At 64.5% G+C, this 18834-nt stretch overlaps 1 protein-coding gene across 2 annotated transcripts in view; it reads right to left on the bottom strand.

The window, feature by feature from the left end:
* The window catches only part of Piezo1 (piezo type mechanosensitive ion channel component 1 (Er blood group)), a 48234-nt gene extending 30027 nt beyond the window's left edge, over window positions 1-18207 (bottom strand). The window contains exon 1 of one of the 2 annotated variants that reach the window (XM_005335423.4): window positions 17708-18207. In XM_005335423.4, coding sequence (XP_005335480.2) covers window positions 17708-17771 — 64 coding nt within the window. In that variant the 5' untranslated portion in view covers window positions 17772-18207. The remainder of the gene's footprint in view (window positions 1-17707) is intronic. The other variant, XM_040280197.2, reaches the window with a different exon arrangement.
* Window positions 18208-18834: the final 627 nt, after the last annotated feature.

Raw genomic sequence — 18834 nt, forward strand, 5'->3', positions numbered from 1 at the left:
CCCGCCAGAGCCAAGTGAGGGGCTCCTGCCCCCCAGATGCCCACAGCAGCTCACATGACCCCCTTCCCCTCTGGCCCGAAGATGCACAGCCCACACTGCCACTGGAGGGTCCTCAGAAAATGTGGCCATGGAGTGATGGGACAGAGCGGGCAGACCTGGCACCCCAAGCCACAGCTCAGGAATGGCCCCCATGTCCCCCAGCAGAGTTTGGGCAGTGCCACAGCGTGTGCCCGGATCTGCCCTGCAGACGGCCATGACTCATGCCCAGTCCCTCAAGCCTCTTCTCCAGGGACAAACCCAACCTCTGCTTGGCCACTGAGAGTCACACTGTCATCTTCACCAGGGCCAACACACCTGGGTGGGCAACAGGCAGCCACCTCCGGGGCGTGAGGGTGAGGTGCAAGCCACAGAGCAGAGCACCCACCGTGGTCCCTGCTGTAGGAAAGCCACCGCAGCCTCGTCCTGCACACGCGCATGCACACCCACACCGGACGGGCTGGGCGGCGCTCTGCCGAGCTCGGGGAGGGCCTGGGTCCCACAGGAACATTTTCCTGCCTCGCTGGATTGTGAACAAGTGAACTGTCGGAGGAAGAAGCCCAGGTGGAGGTGGTCAAGTGGGGACACTGCCCAGGACACGGGAGACTAGATCCCAGGCCTCAGTCAGCACCTGCTGGACTCTGCCTTCTCCTGCTGACAGCGGGTGGGGCCCAGGGACAACCAGAGTCCCAAATGATAGCTGCCAGACTTGGGGGCCTGGTCCAGGCCACACTCCCCGGCCCCTCCAACTCTCAGGGGGCACTCAGCCTAACGAGGGCTGAGCCAGAGAGCCGTGAACACTTCAGGGCAGGCTTCTGCCAGCGGGTGGGGCCAGCACAGTGGAGGAGGAAGAGGCGGACGTGGCACAGGGAGCTCCGGCAGCGGCCAGCTCTTCCCGGCTCCTGGCTGGAACTGAGGTCAGGCCAGTGGCCACACCTGTGCCCCGCCCTCCCGCAGGAGGCACATTCAAAAGAGAGGAGGCTGGAGGGCTTGGACCGGCCCTGCCCTGCTGCAGAGGGGTGTGAGGCCTGCAGCAGGCACAGAAGCCGCCTGCCAGGACATGTCCCAGCCTTGAGGACCTGCCTTGGTCAGGGCCAGCCCAGGCAGTGTGGCCGTGGACAGCCAGCAGAGGTGGAGCTGCAGGGAAAGGGGCTGGGGACCGGGGACTTCTGCAGGAAGGACAGTGTTGGAGGGAGCACTTCCTCTTCACAGAGCGAGCGCCCGGGAACATGCAGAGAGCACAGGACTGAGGGAGAGGAGTCCGCCGGGGTCGAGGGTGGGCACGGCTGGAGGGCAGGAGGCCTCCTGGAGGCTGCCAGGACACGTGGGGACTGGGCGGCGACAGACAGGAAACAGTGTTACCTACTTGGAGCCCCGCCAAGCAGCCCAGGGCCCCGAAGCGCTTTCGGAGCATTTAATGAGCCAAGTGTCCGGGGTTTAACTAGCACGGTATCCAGGAAACGTGGTTTTATGCCTCATCTGACCTGCACGAGGCAGGTCACCAACAGCCGGGCTTCCTCCCCACACAGGGGTATCATGAAGCCAGAGTGGCCAAGGCTGAGGGTGGCCTGATGGCCACTGTGGGTCGGGCACAGAGGGATCCCCCAAGAGCAAAGGACCCATGAACCTCTACCAGGTCCTCCTGCTTGAACCCACTGGACTGGACAGCCAGGTCCCTCCCTGCTATACTCAGCCCATGGTGACTACCCAGAAGGGTCGCAGGACAGTAGGGGGCCAGCTGCAGATAAGGTGGCCTTGCAGGGAACAAAGGGACAGCAGGCCCCAACACATGGCCATATAGAGGGGGCAAGAGGGATGGTCACTGGCCAGGAAGCAGGTACAGTCTGTAGGGCCCAGTGGGCGTGAGGCCCTGAGATTCTCACATGAGCCGGGGGGATTCCTGTGTAGGAGGCAGCTCCCCAGTGGTGACGGGGGCGTGCCTGAGCAGCTGTCCCAGCTCCCAGCCCAGAGGTGCTGGACTGCCCAGCTCCGTGGAGAGTGGCTCCTGCCCCTTTGGGGCGTTAGTACGGGCTGTTCACAGGCCTTGACCAGCGGCTCCCCCATGTGGCTAGCATCCTGCTGGCCAGGCAGGCCCCGGTGGGCAGGGATGCATGTTTGGTGCTTAGGACCTGGGGATGAGACAAGGACACCCCAAAGCCCCCGTGGGGGACCAGGCTGGTCCTGCCGGTCAGCTCAGCCCTCCCACAGCCTCTCCAGTGTCCTGCTGCCCTTCCCTGAAAAGGACCACAGCCCATGGAGGCCTCAGTATTCACCCTGAGCACCAGTTGGGGCCACCCTGACCCGCTGGAGCCGGCCCTCAACAGGGAGGAGGAGGGATGGATTCCAGGGCACGGGACGGCGGCATTCCATGCCAGCCCCCGACCTCCTCCAGGCCAGCCTTGCAGGAAGGAGGAGGCAGGCTTATCTGGGCGGCCATCTGGGCAGCACAGGTAAACAGGCGGGCGGGGTTGGGGACAGAACCGCCCAGAAGTCCCCAGCACTGGAAAGGGAACTGGGCAGCAGAGCCACCGGGGGCCCAGGGGGGTGGGCCAGGAGGGACTCCGTGCCCTGCTCACAGTGACACCCGAGGGCCAGTCTCAGACCCAGTCTCTGCCTTCAGCTATCATACGATCCCTGGGGCCTGCCAGGGGCACTCAGGCAGTAAGCCCTGTCCACTGTCCTCACCTGACCCACAGGTCACTGCCCTCCAGATCACGGCCAGTTTGGACCCCCAGGGATCCCTGCAGCCTGAAGGAAAGGGTACATCTTGGGAAGCTCTCAGCTGAGCCGAGACAGACCCCGTAAGCCTGTCACGGCCAGGTGACTCTCCAGGCACGCAGGGCAGCAGAAGCCAGGGCCAAACACCCAGCCAGCCCTTCAGGGTGGAGACTTCTAGTGCATCATTGGCCAGCGGGGGAAACTGAGGCACGAGGGTGCAGGTGTGGACGTCAGGGCCTCTCAGAGCCTGGCCTGCTGTCCTGCACATGGCCCCACCTGGACCTGGATGGGAAGAGCTGTCCAGCCGCAGCCCACCAGCAGTGTGCAGACGAGTCCCCCGGCCCTCCTGGGAGCAAGCTGACCCCAACACACACATGCCCACCTGGACCCTGGGCTCCTGACAGTGGCTGCCTTACGTCCAGAGCCCCAGAGGCGGGGAACAGAGCCCTCGACACAGCTGCCCTCGGCACATGACAGGCAAGGCCGGGGTGCAGGGCCAGATGACGCAGCTAAGTCAGTCCTGTCCTGTGCCCAGCTGGTGAGCTGGCAGCCAAGGAGGAAGCCACATGGGAGCGGCCACCTCGGACAGGCAGTGGGCCCTGTCAGCTCAGTCACAGCCCCATCTGGGACCCAGGTTCCCTGGAGGGGCTCCTGGGTGGACAAGGTGGCCTAAGGCAGGGCAAAGCCAGCTTCAGGCCAGAGGCAAGCCCCTGCCACCCCTCTGTGGCCTTCTGTCTCTTCATCTAAAAAGTGGGGACTTGGGGAGAGGTGTGCTGGATGCCCCACCTCGTCATCAGGAGCCCTTGACCGGCCGAGTCTTGGACTGTGCAGAGCAGGTCACAGTTGGTGACGTCTCGAGACTGGACAGCACATTCCAGAGGCCTCCTGGGCACACTGATTAGCATGAAGGATCGGCACCAAGCTGTGTCAACAGAGTTGCTCAGTGACCTGGAGCCACCGCCCCCAGCATTCCCGGCTAATTGAGATGGCAGGACCTGACAGGGACAGCCCTGTCCCAGGTACCTGGAGACACATGGAAATGCCAGCTGCCAGCCTCCCCAGACCCACCTCCTCTGAGGCTGCTGAGTCTGGCCCACCAGGCCCCTCTCACAGGCAGACACACCAGGCTGGTGCCGGGCAGAGGGGCCCTCCGCACCCTGACAGCAGGACCCTGGAGCTCAGGCCCCGCGCACCTCACTCCTAGGGAGGCCAGCTCTCGGCCTCCATGCTCCACCTCAGGACACCCAGCCTGGGGGACACGGGAGGGACCACCAGAACTCTGGCCCCAGGCACCTGCAGATAGCAGTGGGGAGCTGGCCCCCACAGCAGACGAGCACTGGGCATCAGTCAGGGTGGGGTCCAGACTGCCACAGGACCCCAAATGACAAATACAGTCGCCCCTCGAGATCTGTGAAAGACTGGCCCCGGACCCCATGGATAGGCACCCGGGTGCACGGGAGCCTTCTAGAAGACGGTGTATCTGCATCAACCACACAGCCTCCCGCGCACTGCCATCCCCTCTGGTGTCATACCACCTGACCCCATGTCAGCGACAGCTGTCACCACGCATTGTTTCGGGAAGCCAGAGTTCAGGGCACATGGCCACATGTGAGCGAGACGCAGGGCTGGACAGGGCTGGAGGGGGCTGGACAGGGTGGCCGCACGCTGTCCACTCCCAGGCATGCAGCATGGTGTTCTGAGCACGCAAATTAAAGTTCTGCTTCTTGGAACTTCCCAGAATTTCCCTCATGTTTTGGTCCGAGGTTGGCGGAACCCTCAGGGCAGACCCTGGGGATAGGAGCCCACTGCTGGGCGGGGGTGGCCACCGCAGGCCAGGGGGTGGTAAAGCGGTGATGGAGAGCAGGCCCAGTCCCGCCTCGGCTCGCTGCCTGGGCAGGGACCCCTCTGGGGGGCGCCAGAGCCCAGGCCCTGCCGCGGGGCCGGGCCTGACACAGGGGACCTGACCTTCAGCGGGGGTCACTACCTCAGCTCGCCCCCACCTGCTGCAGACGCGCCCCCCATGGAGACATGGACTCAGACCCCCCCTTGGTAGGAGGAGCAGGTGGCAGGCCACACGACCAGCCATCAAATCTACCTGCACAACCTGCTAGATGTGACGTCATGCCGGGGCCGCACGGAGGGTGCCTCCCTAAGTGACAGCTCACGGCAGGCGCAGAGGCTGGCCACCACCCTTGGGCTCTCCGGCTGTGGCCTGGTTCAGCCCGGTGTCTCCCCAGGGGATAGACACTGGTGTCCACTAAGGGTGACCGTCAGCACTTGTCCTGGAGGAGGCAGACTGCTGCTGGAGTGTGCTCACGGCCACCCCTTGGGCCAGGGCTGCCTGGCGGACAGCTCCCGTGCCCATGCCCCTCAGCAGCGCCAGGCCAGGATGCAACACTGGGTGCTGACTCAGGGTCCCCTCCCCATGACTCACCAGCCTGTCAGCCGTCCGGTAGGACCTGTGCAAGCTGCCCCAGGACCGGCCACAAGCTGGTCTGCTCCCGAGGGCCTTCCGGAGAAGGAATGCCACCTGGCCGCCTCCCTGGTGGGCCAAGCAGAAGGGCGGCCACGGCCCTGGGGAAGTCCGGCAGGGAGCGGGTACAGGCAGTTCCCTGGTTCGGCAGCCTTCAGAGCCCCGACCCAGGGATGGGGCGCTGGGCAGGGCTCCGCCCACCTCATGGTGGCACAGTCCAGCTGGGGACGGCATCCTGCCCACCTGGCTGGGTTTCCCTTTGTTAAAATGGGGTGATTCTGGGGTATCCCAGCTCAAGGACTATCTGCTGCCCAGGGGACACTGCCCAAGAAGGTGTGTGCAGAGCTGGAGAGTCAGGGCCAGCCACCCCGGGGCCACCTGGGCTGGGAACCCCACAACTACCTCTGACTGGGATAAGGGAGCTGGGGTCCCACCCCTGGGGCTGGCCACCAAGTGCCCGAGGTGGGTCAGACACCACCATGGCAGGTGCTGGTCAGCTCTGGGGGCTCCCAGAAGGGCCCCCGCAGCTGCCAAGGCCAGCGCTGCTGGCTGCTGCCCCACAGAGCCAGCACAGCATCTCCTGGAGCTCCCGGCCGGCTGGCCACCCTGCCCACTTCTGCCCGTGGGCCCGTCTCTTACAGTAAACGCCTGTTTCTCTGGACACAGGCGGGCAAAGCTCGAAGGGCAACCACTGCCCAGCACCAACGGGAAGCCCGAGAGCCAGGCCAGACCCAGGCTGCTCCGAAGAGCTGTGTGTCCACTGTGCAGGGCCCACTGGGGCAGCCGGGGCCCCCCACGTACTGTGGAAACAACCACTCAGGAAGTGACCAAGGAAAGTCAACACCACTGGCTCCAGACACCCAGCCTGGCAGCTCAGCCTGGCGCCCGGGACAGAGGGCACGAGGCGGGCAGCCGCCTCCCTGGGCCCCGCAGGCCTCGGCTTCCCTTGTGTGACAGGCCTCTGGCCGGCTGTCCCCCTCCCGGCCATCCTTTCTATCAACAGGCCCCTGAGTGGACGTGGGGAGCTGCGTCGGGTCTCTCCCTTCCCAGAGACCTCCTTCCTGGAAGGGCCATTCTGAGCTCCGCGGCTTCGCCCCTGGGGTCTGGGCAGGTCCAGTGCCCCCAGACAGGAGCCGAGGCCCAGCTCGCACCCGTGGGCAGAGGCCACCTCCGCCTCCGTCCTGCCTCACTTCCCAGCAGCTGGACACCCCGCTCCAGTCTCTCCTCTCAAAGCCCCCTCTCAGCGGGCCCTGCACAGGCAGGAAGAGCCATGTCACCCTGTCACCTGAGGAGAGGCACCACTGCTGTCACAGTACAGAGGAGGAACTGTGCCACAGCAAGCCCCCACAGGCCACAGGCCAGGGTCACACAGCAGGGGCCAAGAGCCACGCCACGGAGCCACCCCACTGGGGTCTGCCCTGCCTGCCTCACCCCCCTTCAGGGTTCAGAGAAACAGGGACCGGGGGCCTGGGGCCCAGCCCCTCTGGCCCCTCTCTGCAGGCCTCAGCACTCCCAGTCTTCCCAGTTGGCCAGGACTGACCCCTCCCGCGGCCCCCACAGGTTTTCGGAGGGGGCCGGCTCCTCTGGGCTCTGTGCCTAGGTCTGCCCACAGAGCGCCAGGAGCAGCAGCCTGCAGGGACCCAGTGCCTGTGGACTCCTGGGCGGGGCAGGGCCCTGAGGTCCAAGCAGGGGCTGGGCTCTGCCCGCTCCCCTCCTCGGTGTCCAATTTGGCCCCGGGACCATGGTGACGGTCCCCACAGAGGCTCCCTGGCTCCTGGCAAAGCCATCAGCTCCCCAGCTGGGAGCAGAAGCAGATCAAGTAGCCACTTAAGAGCAGAGAGCCTTGTTCCCTACCCGGCGGCGGAGGGTGGACAGGGGACGGTCCTGCCAAGGGCTATGTGTCCAGTTCCTGGAAAAAGAGGAGTGAGAAAAGTGGCGGTGGCGGCCTCTTCCCCGCCACATCCTGTTTTTATGGAAAACTAATCCGATTCCTAACAGCGGAGCGAGCGACAGACATCCCCAGGGTCCCCAGGGCCCAGGGTGAGGGCTCCCTTGGTCCAGCGTGGCCGAGCACTGCCTTCCCCCAGTCTGGTCCCTCGAGACCAAGAGCCTCCATCTCCGCCTCGTCCAACCCCCGGGGAGCGGCCGGGGATCGATGGCCCCTTCCTGGAAGCAAGGAGTGGACTGGGTCTCGTCCACCGTCCTCTCCAGCCCAGCCAGCCCTGCCCTGCACGGCCGGGGAAAGCCTGCACAAAGGCAGCCCTCACTCGGGGGACTGCTGCCCACAAGGGGCAGGTCACACAGCGCTAGAGACGCCGTGCGCTCCAGAGCTGGTCCTGGCCCCGCAGCACCCAGCTGCAGCAGCTGGTCCCACCTGCACAGCTGCACGGCCTCTCCGACCCTCAGTCTCCTCATCTGTAAGTGGGGACACCGGCCCTCTGGCTAGGCCAGCCGCCTCTCTCCCAACCAAAGGCCACCACTCAGTCCTCCCACAGCCCGACACACACAGAGCCCACAGGGCCCAGAGCCAGTGCGGGTGCAGGCAGCCACAGGATGGCCCACGTGTGCTCCCACCAGCTGCCCAGGGCCTCTGAAGCCAGTGTCAGCTGCCCCCACTCCCTGTGACCGGCCACTCTGCCCAGGGTCAGGCCCTGGTAGCGACACTTTCTAGCTGTGGGCGTGGGAACTCTCTGGACTTCGCCTCTGGCAGGCCGATGGCAGCAGCTGCTACTGAGACCCGAGGGCAGCGGGGGAAGGTCCAGTGGAGGGCCTGCCATGGTCAGGGCCTCAGGGACGTGGCTGCAGTGGGCACCGGGCCTCGCTCCTTCCACCAGCAACTCCCACCCCACCCAGGAGCGGAGTCTGCCCGGAAGTGTCCAGCTGAGGCTGCTGGGCCGCATCCTCCCTTGCGAGGGCTCCCGGATGTCCACTCAGTTGGCCCTTACAGTCCAGGGTGGAGGGGCTGATGCCACTGCAGTGGCATGGCTGCTGGCAGCCCGGACCCCCTGCCCAGCAGCCCAAGTGGACACTTGGTGTCTCGTGACCGCCAGCCCGCTGCAGCCCGCACGGTCACACGTCACCCTCAGCAGGGCCCGGGGCTCCTGCCTGGGCAGCAGAGCCACAGGCTGGACTCAGAGCGGGCTCTTGTGGGCTGCGGACTCTGGAGAGGGCCTCGCCCGGGAGGCGCTGAAGCCCTGAGGGCAGGAGCACCTGGCAGCCACCGGGTCCCAGTCACCACGTCCCCGTGGCTTCCCCTTGCTGCCTGTGACAGGTGGCCACAGGGGCCCAAGATGAGGACGGGGGTGAGGTCGGGTGGAGCCGCAGCCCCGGCGCACACCACCTTCTGTTCCACCACCTTCTGTTCCACCACCTTCTGTTCCGCCAGGTGTTCGCACCTGCATCACCCAGAGGGCGTCTCTCGGAGCCCCGGGCCAAGCCGGGCAGCGGCTGATCTTGCAACCAGAGATAAAAAAAGAAAATAAACCTGGGGCGGGCGGGAAAGTCCCCACCAACAGAACAGTTATGGGGCTGGACCTACCTTGCCAGGCACCAGCTCGGAGCTCTGTCCCCCTGCCTCGTGAGGGGGACAGACAGCAGTGGTGCTGCTGTCCTTAGGTGACAGGGTGACATGGCTCTTCCCACCTGTCATGTCCCACTTTTAAACTCTCTCTGAGGGTTCAAGGCTCAGAGAGGCTATGTAAGTCCCCCAAAACACCCAGAAGCAGAGCTGGGACTCAGCCATGTCTGAAAGTAGGAGGCTGGGGAGGAGAGACCTAAGCCAGCCCGGGTTGTCCCCATCCTGTTGCCCACGCCCCAGGCCTGCTGCCCTGCCAGGCTCAGGGAGAACAGCTTCCTAACCCAGGTCCTCAGACTCCCAGCACCCTGGTGCCACCAGACACGACTGCCTGGCTTTCAGGCAGCACAGTGCAGCCAGGGCCGCCACTCAGAACACAGTCCCAAGAGAAATGCCCCTGGGTCACAAATGACCTGAGTGTCCTGTGGCCGGGTGGCCTCTGCCCATGCCTACATCAGGAGGCCTGGTCCTTGGGCAGCGGGACTGGACACCCCAGGGCTGTACCTGCAGAGTCCGGTCGCCAGGGCCCAGGGCACCTCCCACCCAGCTCCACCCAGGTCCCTCCCTCAGGCAGGAGCTCCTGAGGTCACTGGCCAGAGCGCCACGTGGGGCCTAGGCTGGAGTGTGACACAGGCATCTCAGATCAGCGGCACCGAGGCTCGGCACGCCGCAGAGCAGGGTGGGCGGCACGGGGAGCTCCATGGAGGAGCCCGGGGCGGGACGCGGAGACCTCGAGGGGCAGGGTGGGAGGCTGGAGGAGCTCAGGATTGGGGCCAGGGTCCAGCAGGGTCCTGCCCCAGCCTGACCTCGCCCAGGGGGGCTGGGATAGCAGCAGGGGCCTCCCCACGAGTCAGACTCTAAGGGCCAGAGCTGAGTGGGCAGGGGTTGCTGAGTGGCCAGGAGGAGACGGCCCTCCTCCCCTGCTGGTGTCCACCCAGGCTGACTTGGAAATGGGGTCCAGGGCAGTCCACTTATGCCTGATCCCACTCGCCACGTGTCCCTCCAGCCTCCAAACCAGCCAGAGCCACCTCTGACGGGCCCCCCACTCGCTGGAAGCCACCTCATTTCACAAGATGAGGAAACTGAGGCAGGAGGCCCCTCGCAGAGGCCACAGAACAAAGAGGCCAGGGAACACACGCCGCCTGGAGGGCTGCCGCCCACGGGGGTCCTCGTCTGGCCCTGTGGAGCGTCCCTCAGATGCCATCACCCCTGATCAACAGCTCCCTGCAGGCCCCCGACCCTGTGGCACTGCGGGCCTCCTCCCCCACACCCCTGACCTCTGGAGATTGGGGCCTATCGAGACGCCCTCTCCCCTGGCCCCCTGGCCGGGAAGGTCTGTGTCCGCTGATAAGGTCTGGAACGTGGTCCCCAGCAGCGCGGAGTGCGTCACCAGGCAGGGATGGGCTGCGGGACCTGGAAGCTGGGGCCACGCCCACTTGTCACCTCCGTGGCCTGGCTGGCCTTCCCTCCCACCGGGACAAGGCAGGCCGGAGAACACGCCATGACCACGGCCACGGCCCGGAAGCCGCCGGCAGGGCAGGATCCCCAGGCTGGTGTGGCCCCGAGCACCCAGGAGCAGGCCCAGCGGCCCCCACTCGTGCAGCGGAGGACAAAGGGACAGGCTTCACTGGACAGTGGGGGACTGGTGGGTCCCAGGAAACCCCCCACTCGGGGCCTGACTGTCCCACAGGAGGACAGGAGAGCTCCAGAGAGTCCACGAGAGCAAAGCCCAGTGCCCGGTGCAGCAGGGGGCGGCCAGGAGAACCAGGCAGTGGACCAGGACGGCCTCCCCGAGGCCCGGGACAAGGACAGTGGTGGGTCAGGGAGCCTGGTCACTCTGCTTCACCCATCAGACTTCCACAGAGGCCCCCGGGGGCCGCAGTAAAGAGGGCAGACGCCATCATCCCGTGACACCCAGGAGGGGAGCAGCTGAGAAGGGTCGGGGTCAGCTGGAGGCCCTGTCTGACCGGGTTGAAGGCCGAGCAGGATCGGGTTGGTGGACGGGGAGGAGGACTGAGCAGAGGGTACTGTGCGGGGAAGTGGACATCTGGACAGTAGCCAGGCGAGTTAGCCCGATGTCATCTGAGCTAAAAGGGCCTGATCCTTAAATGACACCATTAAGATCAGACAGGCAGAGGCCACACCTGTCCCCCAGCCCTCGGAGCTGGAGGCAGAAGGATCACAAGCCTGAGGCCAGGCTGGGCAGCTGAGAGGCCCCGTCCCAAAATAAAAAATAAGAAGGGCTGGGGTGGAGCCCAGAGGTGGAGCACTCCTGGGCTCCATCCCTGGTGCCAAAAACAGGTCCGAGAGGGAAGCCGGGCAGGTGCTGGCGCAGGGGCTGATAGAGCCAAAGACCAACGGCCCGTTTTGAAATCAGCTGGAAGACCTCAGAGACAACACGGTCAGTAAGAAAGGGAGACACAGCAGCCGCAGGACAGACCCGGCCAGGCCCCCTCACCACCAACCTGCTGGTGGACGTGGCCCGGGTGGCATGCCTCACGACCTGTGGCGGTGGCACCTGGGGTCACACACCCCTCTGACCCAGCAAGCCACTGAGGTGTGCCTGCGTCCACTGTCCTCAGGATGCTGAGGAGGCCGAGAGTGAAGGCCCACGCTGTGGGTCGGTGGCCCATCTGCACGATACAGCCGCATGCCGTGGGAACAGCGGGCCCTGGAAAGGGGCTGCAGATCTGCACCCAAGTGACCGGTCACCGGAGGGGCAGTCAGACAATGGCAGAGGGGAAGAGGACGAGACCCAGCCATGGTGCCCAGCTCCACCTGGACAGGCAGGGTGAAGCTGGGGAGCTGTGGCCCCAGGCTGTGCCGTCCACAGCAGCTCAAGACCTGTGCCTGAGCTCATGCCGAGGCCGGCCAGGCTGCAGTGCACCCACCTGCCCACAGGGCAGCCTGGGCAATCAGGCCACCCTCTGACCCACTTTTTATGCACAAGAACACAGCCTCCCCAGAGGCACCCAGCCAGGCACTCACGGGCCTCGTGCCATGGCAGCCATCACTGAGGCGCCCAACGAGGGCAAAGGAAATTGGAAAACAGCAAGAGCCGGTCGGCGAGGTGGAGTGGACGATGTCACACTGGTGTGTGCTGAACAGAGTTCTGACCTTAGCCAGAAACCAGATACGGGGCGGGGGAACCCTACCTGGTGCTGCCCACTTGACCCGCGGACCTGGGGTGCAGACCCTGGGGCTACCCAGAGGTGAGAGAGCAGCCCACGGCCTGCTCCTCAGAAGGCTGCCCGCCAGGACCCACGCCTGGACTTCTCTGCTCTGCCGCAGGGTCCCGTCAGCATCGGCACTGTGCCTCTGCTTCTGTCCCTGGGGACTCCCAGGAAGGGTGGCCAGGGCAGGTGGCTCTAGAGCACAGGAGGGAGAGGAATGCAAAGGAAGGGTGGACCACCACCTGGCACCACTGGGGTCACGGGGTGCCACCGGCACTGTCCGACTGTCCTCCCAGCTGCAAGACTTGGCCTGGGACGGAGATCCAGCCCCAGCCCCAGCCCCTGCCCCTTCCTGATCTCAAAGTCTGCAGATGCCCCAGCCCATTTTAGCTGCCCATTCAATGGCCAACGAAACCACAGGAGGCGGCGGCGGTCACTGTCCTCTGTAGCCTGACCCAGGGAAGGAGAAGTGGCCCCAACTATATATACTCCCAGCCTGGTAAACAGCCACGCCAACCCAGCTGGCCCGTTAGAGGGGACCTAAAATACCCCCTATAATTATGTCATTAAAACACACCAGAAACACTGACCCGCCCCACTCAGCAGAGGCTCCTGACCAGCTTAAGGAGCTGGGAGCTTGGGCACATCAGCCCAGGGGCTAGTGTCACCAGAGGAGGACCTGGCCAGACAGCTGCCCTGGGCTCATCACACAGGGAGCTGGCACTGCGTGGCGGGCGCTCACTGCCCTGGGGTGGGCAGGTTCCAGCATATAAAGTGACCATCTGAGCATGGCCTCAGGTCCTCATGCACAAAGGAGACAGTCACCCTGGGACCCAGAGTCCACCCCAGATAAACAAATATGCTCCTAAGCAAAATGAAAGCAGAACGGCCCGACCCACAGGCCGGGTGAGTCGGCGTCCACAAGGCGGCCAACAATGGCGGGTGTTTGACCTTGAAAGAAAAGACAGCGAAGGCAGGGACAGGCCTGCAGCCGGCCCCACTCCAAACAGACGGGTGGGAGATTCCATAATGAACGTCCCATAGGCTTTCGCGACCTCTGTGACAGTGCGCTGTCACAAGGGCTCCGTCTTCTGGTCAGTTACTGGGGGTGATCTGTGTGCTGGTCACAGGATGAACCTGACACACACACACACACACACACACACACACACACACACGAGAAGCACACGTCGAGGGGTCAGGTCGGGTGCAGCCAGACGCGTGGCTCCCTGCGACTCATCTGAGTCTTCATGAACCTTCGCTTTGAGCGGCTGCTAAGCCTTGGCCAGGTCTGTGTAAACGGAGGGGAGAGGTATCTGCTGTGTTTTCAGAGTGAGATGGCTCCCTCCAGCCAGGCAGGACTCCCTGACCCTCTGCCCACCTCTCCCCAGCCTCACAGCACTCCCCTCCCACGGGTCTCCTCTGCACACCCAAGCTGGCCTGGCCTTCAGAGCATGGTGCCAGGGCCACAGCCCAGGCCTGTCCGCCTGACCCCTGCGCACCTCGGTGTCTGCAGGGAGGCCCACCTGCGTGGCTGGGAAGACTGTTTTAGGCTGCATTAGGGGCCCGACCTGGGAGGATACTGTCAGGGACCCTGTTTGGGTGGCATTGTTTGGAGACCCCATTTTGGAGAGAGCTGCAGTTTGTGGACAGATGCCGGGACGCTGGCAGAACACTAGGCCAGCAGAGAGGAGTGGCCGCCAGCCCTCAGGTTCCTGGCACCACCCAGAGTTCCTCCCACAGACCAGGACAGGAGGACACACGGACAGATGGTCTTCAGGACTCCGGAAGAGGCCAGAGAGAGCAGAGGGACCTGCGTGGGTGCTGAACCACCCTGAGGCGGGGGGGCCCTTCCCCTGTGCTCCCGGGAGGCCCGATGGCAGCCTGTCTGGGGGTGCCGGCCCACACCCCGCCCCCAGGATCAGCCAGCCTTCCACTTCTCCTGCGAGAGGCCCCAGCCTCACGCTGTTGCCTGGGCCTGACATCTACAGCCTGAGACCAGAGATCAAAGACCTATAAGCACCTTAAAGATTCCACAGTCCCTCCTCCCTCAGGGGAGGAAACTGAGGCCCAGTAAGAGGGTGAGGGCTGGCACGTTCAGAGCAGGAGAGGCCAGGCCGAGCCTCCGCCCAGGAGCACCTCCCTGCAGCCTCCTCCCCTGTCCTCCCAGCAACCTTCCACCCCAGCACCTGCAGGTGCGTCTGCAGCAGGAGGTGTGGACTCGGGGAAGGAAAGGCTTCACCCTGGGTGTCACCTCCCCTGGGGATCTCGGGCTAGAGAGAAAACTTCCTGCAGTCCAGATTCCCGATGCAGAAGAGGCTGTCCAGCTGCTCTGAGGCTGATGGGTTCAAAGGGTCAGAGAGGGCGAGTGACCCCTGCCCAGGGCTCAAATGGACAGGCTGCAACCCCGACAGATCTCACCAGGGCCCAGCTGCCCAGCTGCCGGCCGTGACTGCCGGCCTGGGGAGGGGGGAACACCGGCTCCAGCGGGAGGTGCGGGATCGGAGCTGCCGCCAGCCGCTCAGACTGAAGCCTGGATTCCTCACCGCGAGGAAAGGTTCTCATTTCTTAGTAATAAGAAAAGCATATATTTAAAAAAAAAAAACTGACTGCCTAATTACACATTTCTACAACAGATGTGTCAAAAGGGGATGAGCGCAGGCCACGGTGGTCAGGATCTACAGGAGGGACCTGGAGGTCCCTCTAGTGCTGCCAGCAGAGGAGGGGCCCACCCAGGAAGCAGCCTGGGGCCAGGGTCAGGGGCCACCCCTCCACCCACCCAGCAAGGATGCTTCCTCTGCAGGACTCTCCCGCTGGACCTGGCTCCCCAGCGCTGGGCGCCAGTGACCACCTTCAGGAAGACCACGGTGGCCCAGCCTCAGCTCCAGGGCCCCTGGTCCCTCCCCCCCACACCCACACTGTGTAGGCAGGCCCTCCCTGGTTCTGTCCTGTGTATTCTTCAGCCTCTCAGGCCCAGCCTGGAGGCCATGGCCCTCCCCTCTGCCACACAGGAAGCTGACACTCGGCAGGAAGCCCCCGGGCTGCAATGGGAAGTGGGACCTCCCCGGCTCCGGAGGCCAAGTTCTGGCACTGGGACCCAAGATCCAGCCACCCACAAACACTGCTCCTGGGCAGTCCTACCAGGTCCTCTCACTGCCCAGAGCCCAGTGGAGCTGCCGGGGAGTGTGACAAGTCTCTGCTGCTGGGGGGATCAATATCAGAGAAGGATTTGTCTTCTCCGTGCCATCAAGCCTGCCCCAGTGCCGTCCCCAGCGGGCTGGGTGTGCCCACCAGCCTGTGCCACCGGCAACCGAAAGCAGAAGCCACGTTGCCCAAACGCACTGCTTTCCACAGTCGGGTTGCACCACCCTGCCACTGCTGATGGCTGCTCGGGCTGCCCAGCTAGGCCAGGGGTCAGAGCGGTGGCCCTTCTCCCCGTCCTTCCTCAGCCTGGCTCTGGGACAAGGGGTGGGGCTGCTCCAGATGACCCCAGTTCTCGCTGAGGCTTCTCAGGTAGTAATCCTGTAGGGGGAGTGTCATGGGGGCTGGGTGACGGAGGATGACTCACACTCTCACCCAGCACAAGGTGACTAATCCCTCTGAAGGCCTCCTTTCCAAAATACCACAGAACCAACACTCCTCGAGAGCCCCCCCATCCCACTTCCAGCCAGGCCAGCTGGACCCTGCCATCAGCCGGACAGCGGCTCCCTCAGGAGTGCCTAGAGGCTCAGGTGTGCCCAGGCAGGGCTCCTGGCTGATCGTGTCCCCTCCCCCAGCTACAGGCCCAGGCCCAGCACAGATCAGGTGGGGCGTGGCCTGTGCATCAGTACTTTTTTCATGAAAAAAACTCTATTTGGGGGCAATTTTAGGTTTAGGGAAAGTCCAGAGAGTTAGTCATCAATCACTTTTAAAGCTCCCCAGGTGACTAACAGCAGGGGTGGGAACCCCCAGCCAGAGACACCTCCCAGAGCCAAAGCTTCGGGCCTGGCCCACGCAGAGTGACAAGGAGCCAGGAAGCTGCAGGCCCCTGCTGTCCCTCGGGACTACAGACCTGCCGCCCACCTGACCTGGCCTTGCTGCCTGCTCCAGTGCTGTCCACGAGCTAGGGATGGATTTCACATTTCTAAGGACTGGAACAGTATCAGACTTCTATTTCACCATGTGAAATATTTACCATCTGGCCAGAGAGAGAAAACAGCCCACCCTCGGAAAGGGCAGCCCCTTCAGGAAGAAGCCCTCCCTCCTACTCAGAGGAAGAAAAGGGAAGATCCGTCTAACCCCAACTCAGGTGCTTCCAAATCACAGTGCTGGAGTCCCCGGGGCTGCAGTGCCACAGGACAGACTCAGGTGAGCCTGCCCCTTTAAGAACACTCCTGGGGCCAGCTGCTTCTAAACTCTGACCCTGTGCCTGCCCAGGCCACTTGATCTGGTCCTCTGGCTTTCTACAGTCACAGGGGAGAACAGGCCAGCACTGTGGGCCTCTGACCCAGTGTGCTCCTGAGCACAGTCCGGGTGGCGTGGTCCTCCCGGGGCTGGCCACACTGAGGACAGCTCCAGAGCCCTCCTTTCCAACCTCAATGGCTCCCATTGATTCCTGCCTTGAACATCTCCCCACATCTGGCCACCTTTTGGTGCTGCAAATCCAAGTGCTCTCTGTCCAGGCTGTGCTGGGTCCCCAGCATTTGGGGAGCTGCGTCCTATCTGCCTGGGCCACACCAGGTCCCCAGCTTTCAGGGAGCCTACCTGGTTACCTAGAACAGAGTGGACAGTGAACTCCCGGGAATGGGGGAAGGCTCAGGAAGGGTGTGCGGCTAGGAGCCCCCCCACGGAGGACCGGGGTGTGCACACTGCAGACAGGCTTTCCCAAGGCCAATTGCTGTTTCTCTGGGTAAGCCCAGGCTTGCAGAGGGTCACATGTGGGGCGGAGCTGACCAGAGGGGTTGTGGAGGGGTGAGTTCTTGGGCACTGTGCCCTGGGCAAGGCCCAGGCAAGGAGGATTGCAGAGGTGTTCCTCTAAGAAGGTGGTGGGCGCTGTGCTTTCTGACAAGCAAGGGACAGACCAGGGTTTCACACTGGACCTCTGATGCCAGGCCAGAGCCTCCAGGGGTGGCCCTGTTCCACAGCAGGGCACAGGCCTGTCCCCGGTCCTCTGGAACCAAGCCAAAAAGAGCACGAGGAAGAGGAGGAACCCTAAGTACTTTTCCAAAGCAAGGGACTGCCTCAGTCGGAGCAGGAGCAGGGCCAGGGGCTGTGCCCGGGGCTGGACGTTAGTTCTGCTAGGAAAACTCCAAATTAAACAGCTCCAGGCAGGAAGCCGCCTGCTCCCAGATTGGTCAGGAAGTCGTGATGCAAGTTTGCACTTTTTTTTTTTTTTTTTAACACAAAAGAGAGAAAGAGAGATTTCTACTCCCCACCCCACCACCATCGTAGCGGCCCTTCTTCTAGGGACAAACAGACCCCCTCCCCCGGGCCCCTCCTCCCAGCCCAAACGCCAGGTCCTGGGCGCCCGCGGTGCACCTCGTCGCCGCCCTTCCACCCCGCGCCGGGCCCGCCGCGGCCGCCCGCGGTCTCATGCTTCTGGAATGCGGGCGCCCAGGGCCGCGCGTCCCGGGGAATCTCCGCGCCCTCCCGCCCGCTCGCAGCCCTGGCCCCGCGGGCCTCGCTCGGCGGCCCAGCTGGGACATGGGGAGCCGGGACGCAGCTCCGTTCTCGGTCCAGCCGCCCCCCACTCACCGGCCAGGAGCGTGCAGGGCAGCAGCAGCCAGTACAGCACGGCGCTGAGCACGTGCGGCTCCATGGGGACGGCCCAGGGTCGCGCCGCCGCGGCGCTAAGGCGAGGCGCTAGGGCGAGGCGCGGAGGCCGGGGGTCGGCGCTCCATGGCGCACAGGGCGGGTCTCCGCACGTGCCGCGCGGCGCGGCCCGGACCCCCGACTGGCCCGCCGGGACCCTCGCGCCGCCTCCTCCTCGGGCCGGGCGCGCCGCGCCCTCCGGTGCCGACGGTCGGGGCCCGAGCGCTCGGGAGTCAGCCTGCCCGCGGAGGAGCGCAGCGCGGCTTGCAGAGGCCAACTTGGGCCGGACGGCGGCTCGGTGGCTCCCGCCCTCCGCCCGCCCGCGGGCCTTTATAAGCTCGGCCCCCGCCCTCTCCGGCGTGCCCGCCTCCGCGCTTCCCCCGACGGCCGGGCGCGCCCAGGCATCCCCTCCGCTGTCCCACGCGCCCGCGCGCACACCAGCCCTCTAGGCCCCGGCTGCCGCGCAGACCCGGGACACCTCCGTCCAGAGCAAGTCCCGAGAAGACCCCCACCCTCCCAGGAACCTAGCACTGCTGCTCAGCGTGTGTGTGCGGTGGTGGGGGGCGCTTCTCCCTGGGTGGCCCAGGGCCCGGGTGTTACAGAAAGGCTCCCTAGGGCCCGGCTTCCTTGGGCAGCACCCACGCGCAACTGCACCCCGCCTGGCCGTAGCGACTTTCGCTTTGCTCCCCAGGACGCTAGAACACAGCGCCCCCTGGGGACTGTGGGTAGTTAGGAGCTCCCACCGGTTGGACGGGTGGCCGTGGTAGCTGGGATGGAGGACTCAGAATGCCTGCTGCGTCCCAGTACTGTCTGAACTGGACCCTGGGGACTTGTTCCAGCCACACCTGCCACCACCATGCGGTTTGGCCTTAATCCCTTTGCCATAGACAGTAGAAACTGCAGCCAGACACCTGCTTATCCTCTTGAATGGAGGAGTTGGTCCCCAGTCCAGGGTGTGCTGAGTACGTCACCTGGGCCTTCTCAGTTCAGCCTTCATCTGCCCTTAAGATGGGCAGGAAAGGAGAAAGGGGAAGAGCACAGACCCTGTCGCTGGGCTCAGGCCATGGGTC

The sequence above is a fragment of the Ictidomys tridecemlineatus genome, chromosome 15, assembly GCF_052094955.1.
Source record: "Ictidomys tridecemlineatus isolate mIctTri1 chromosome 15, mIctTri1.hap1, whole genome shotgun sequence".
Classification (NCBI taxonomy): Eukaryota; Metazoa; Chordata; class Mammalia; order Rodentia; family Sciuridae; genus Ictidomys; species Ictidomys tridecemlineatus.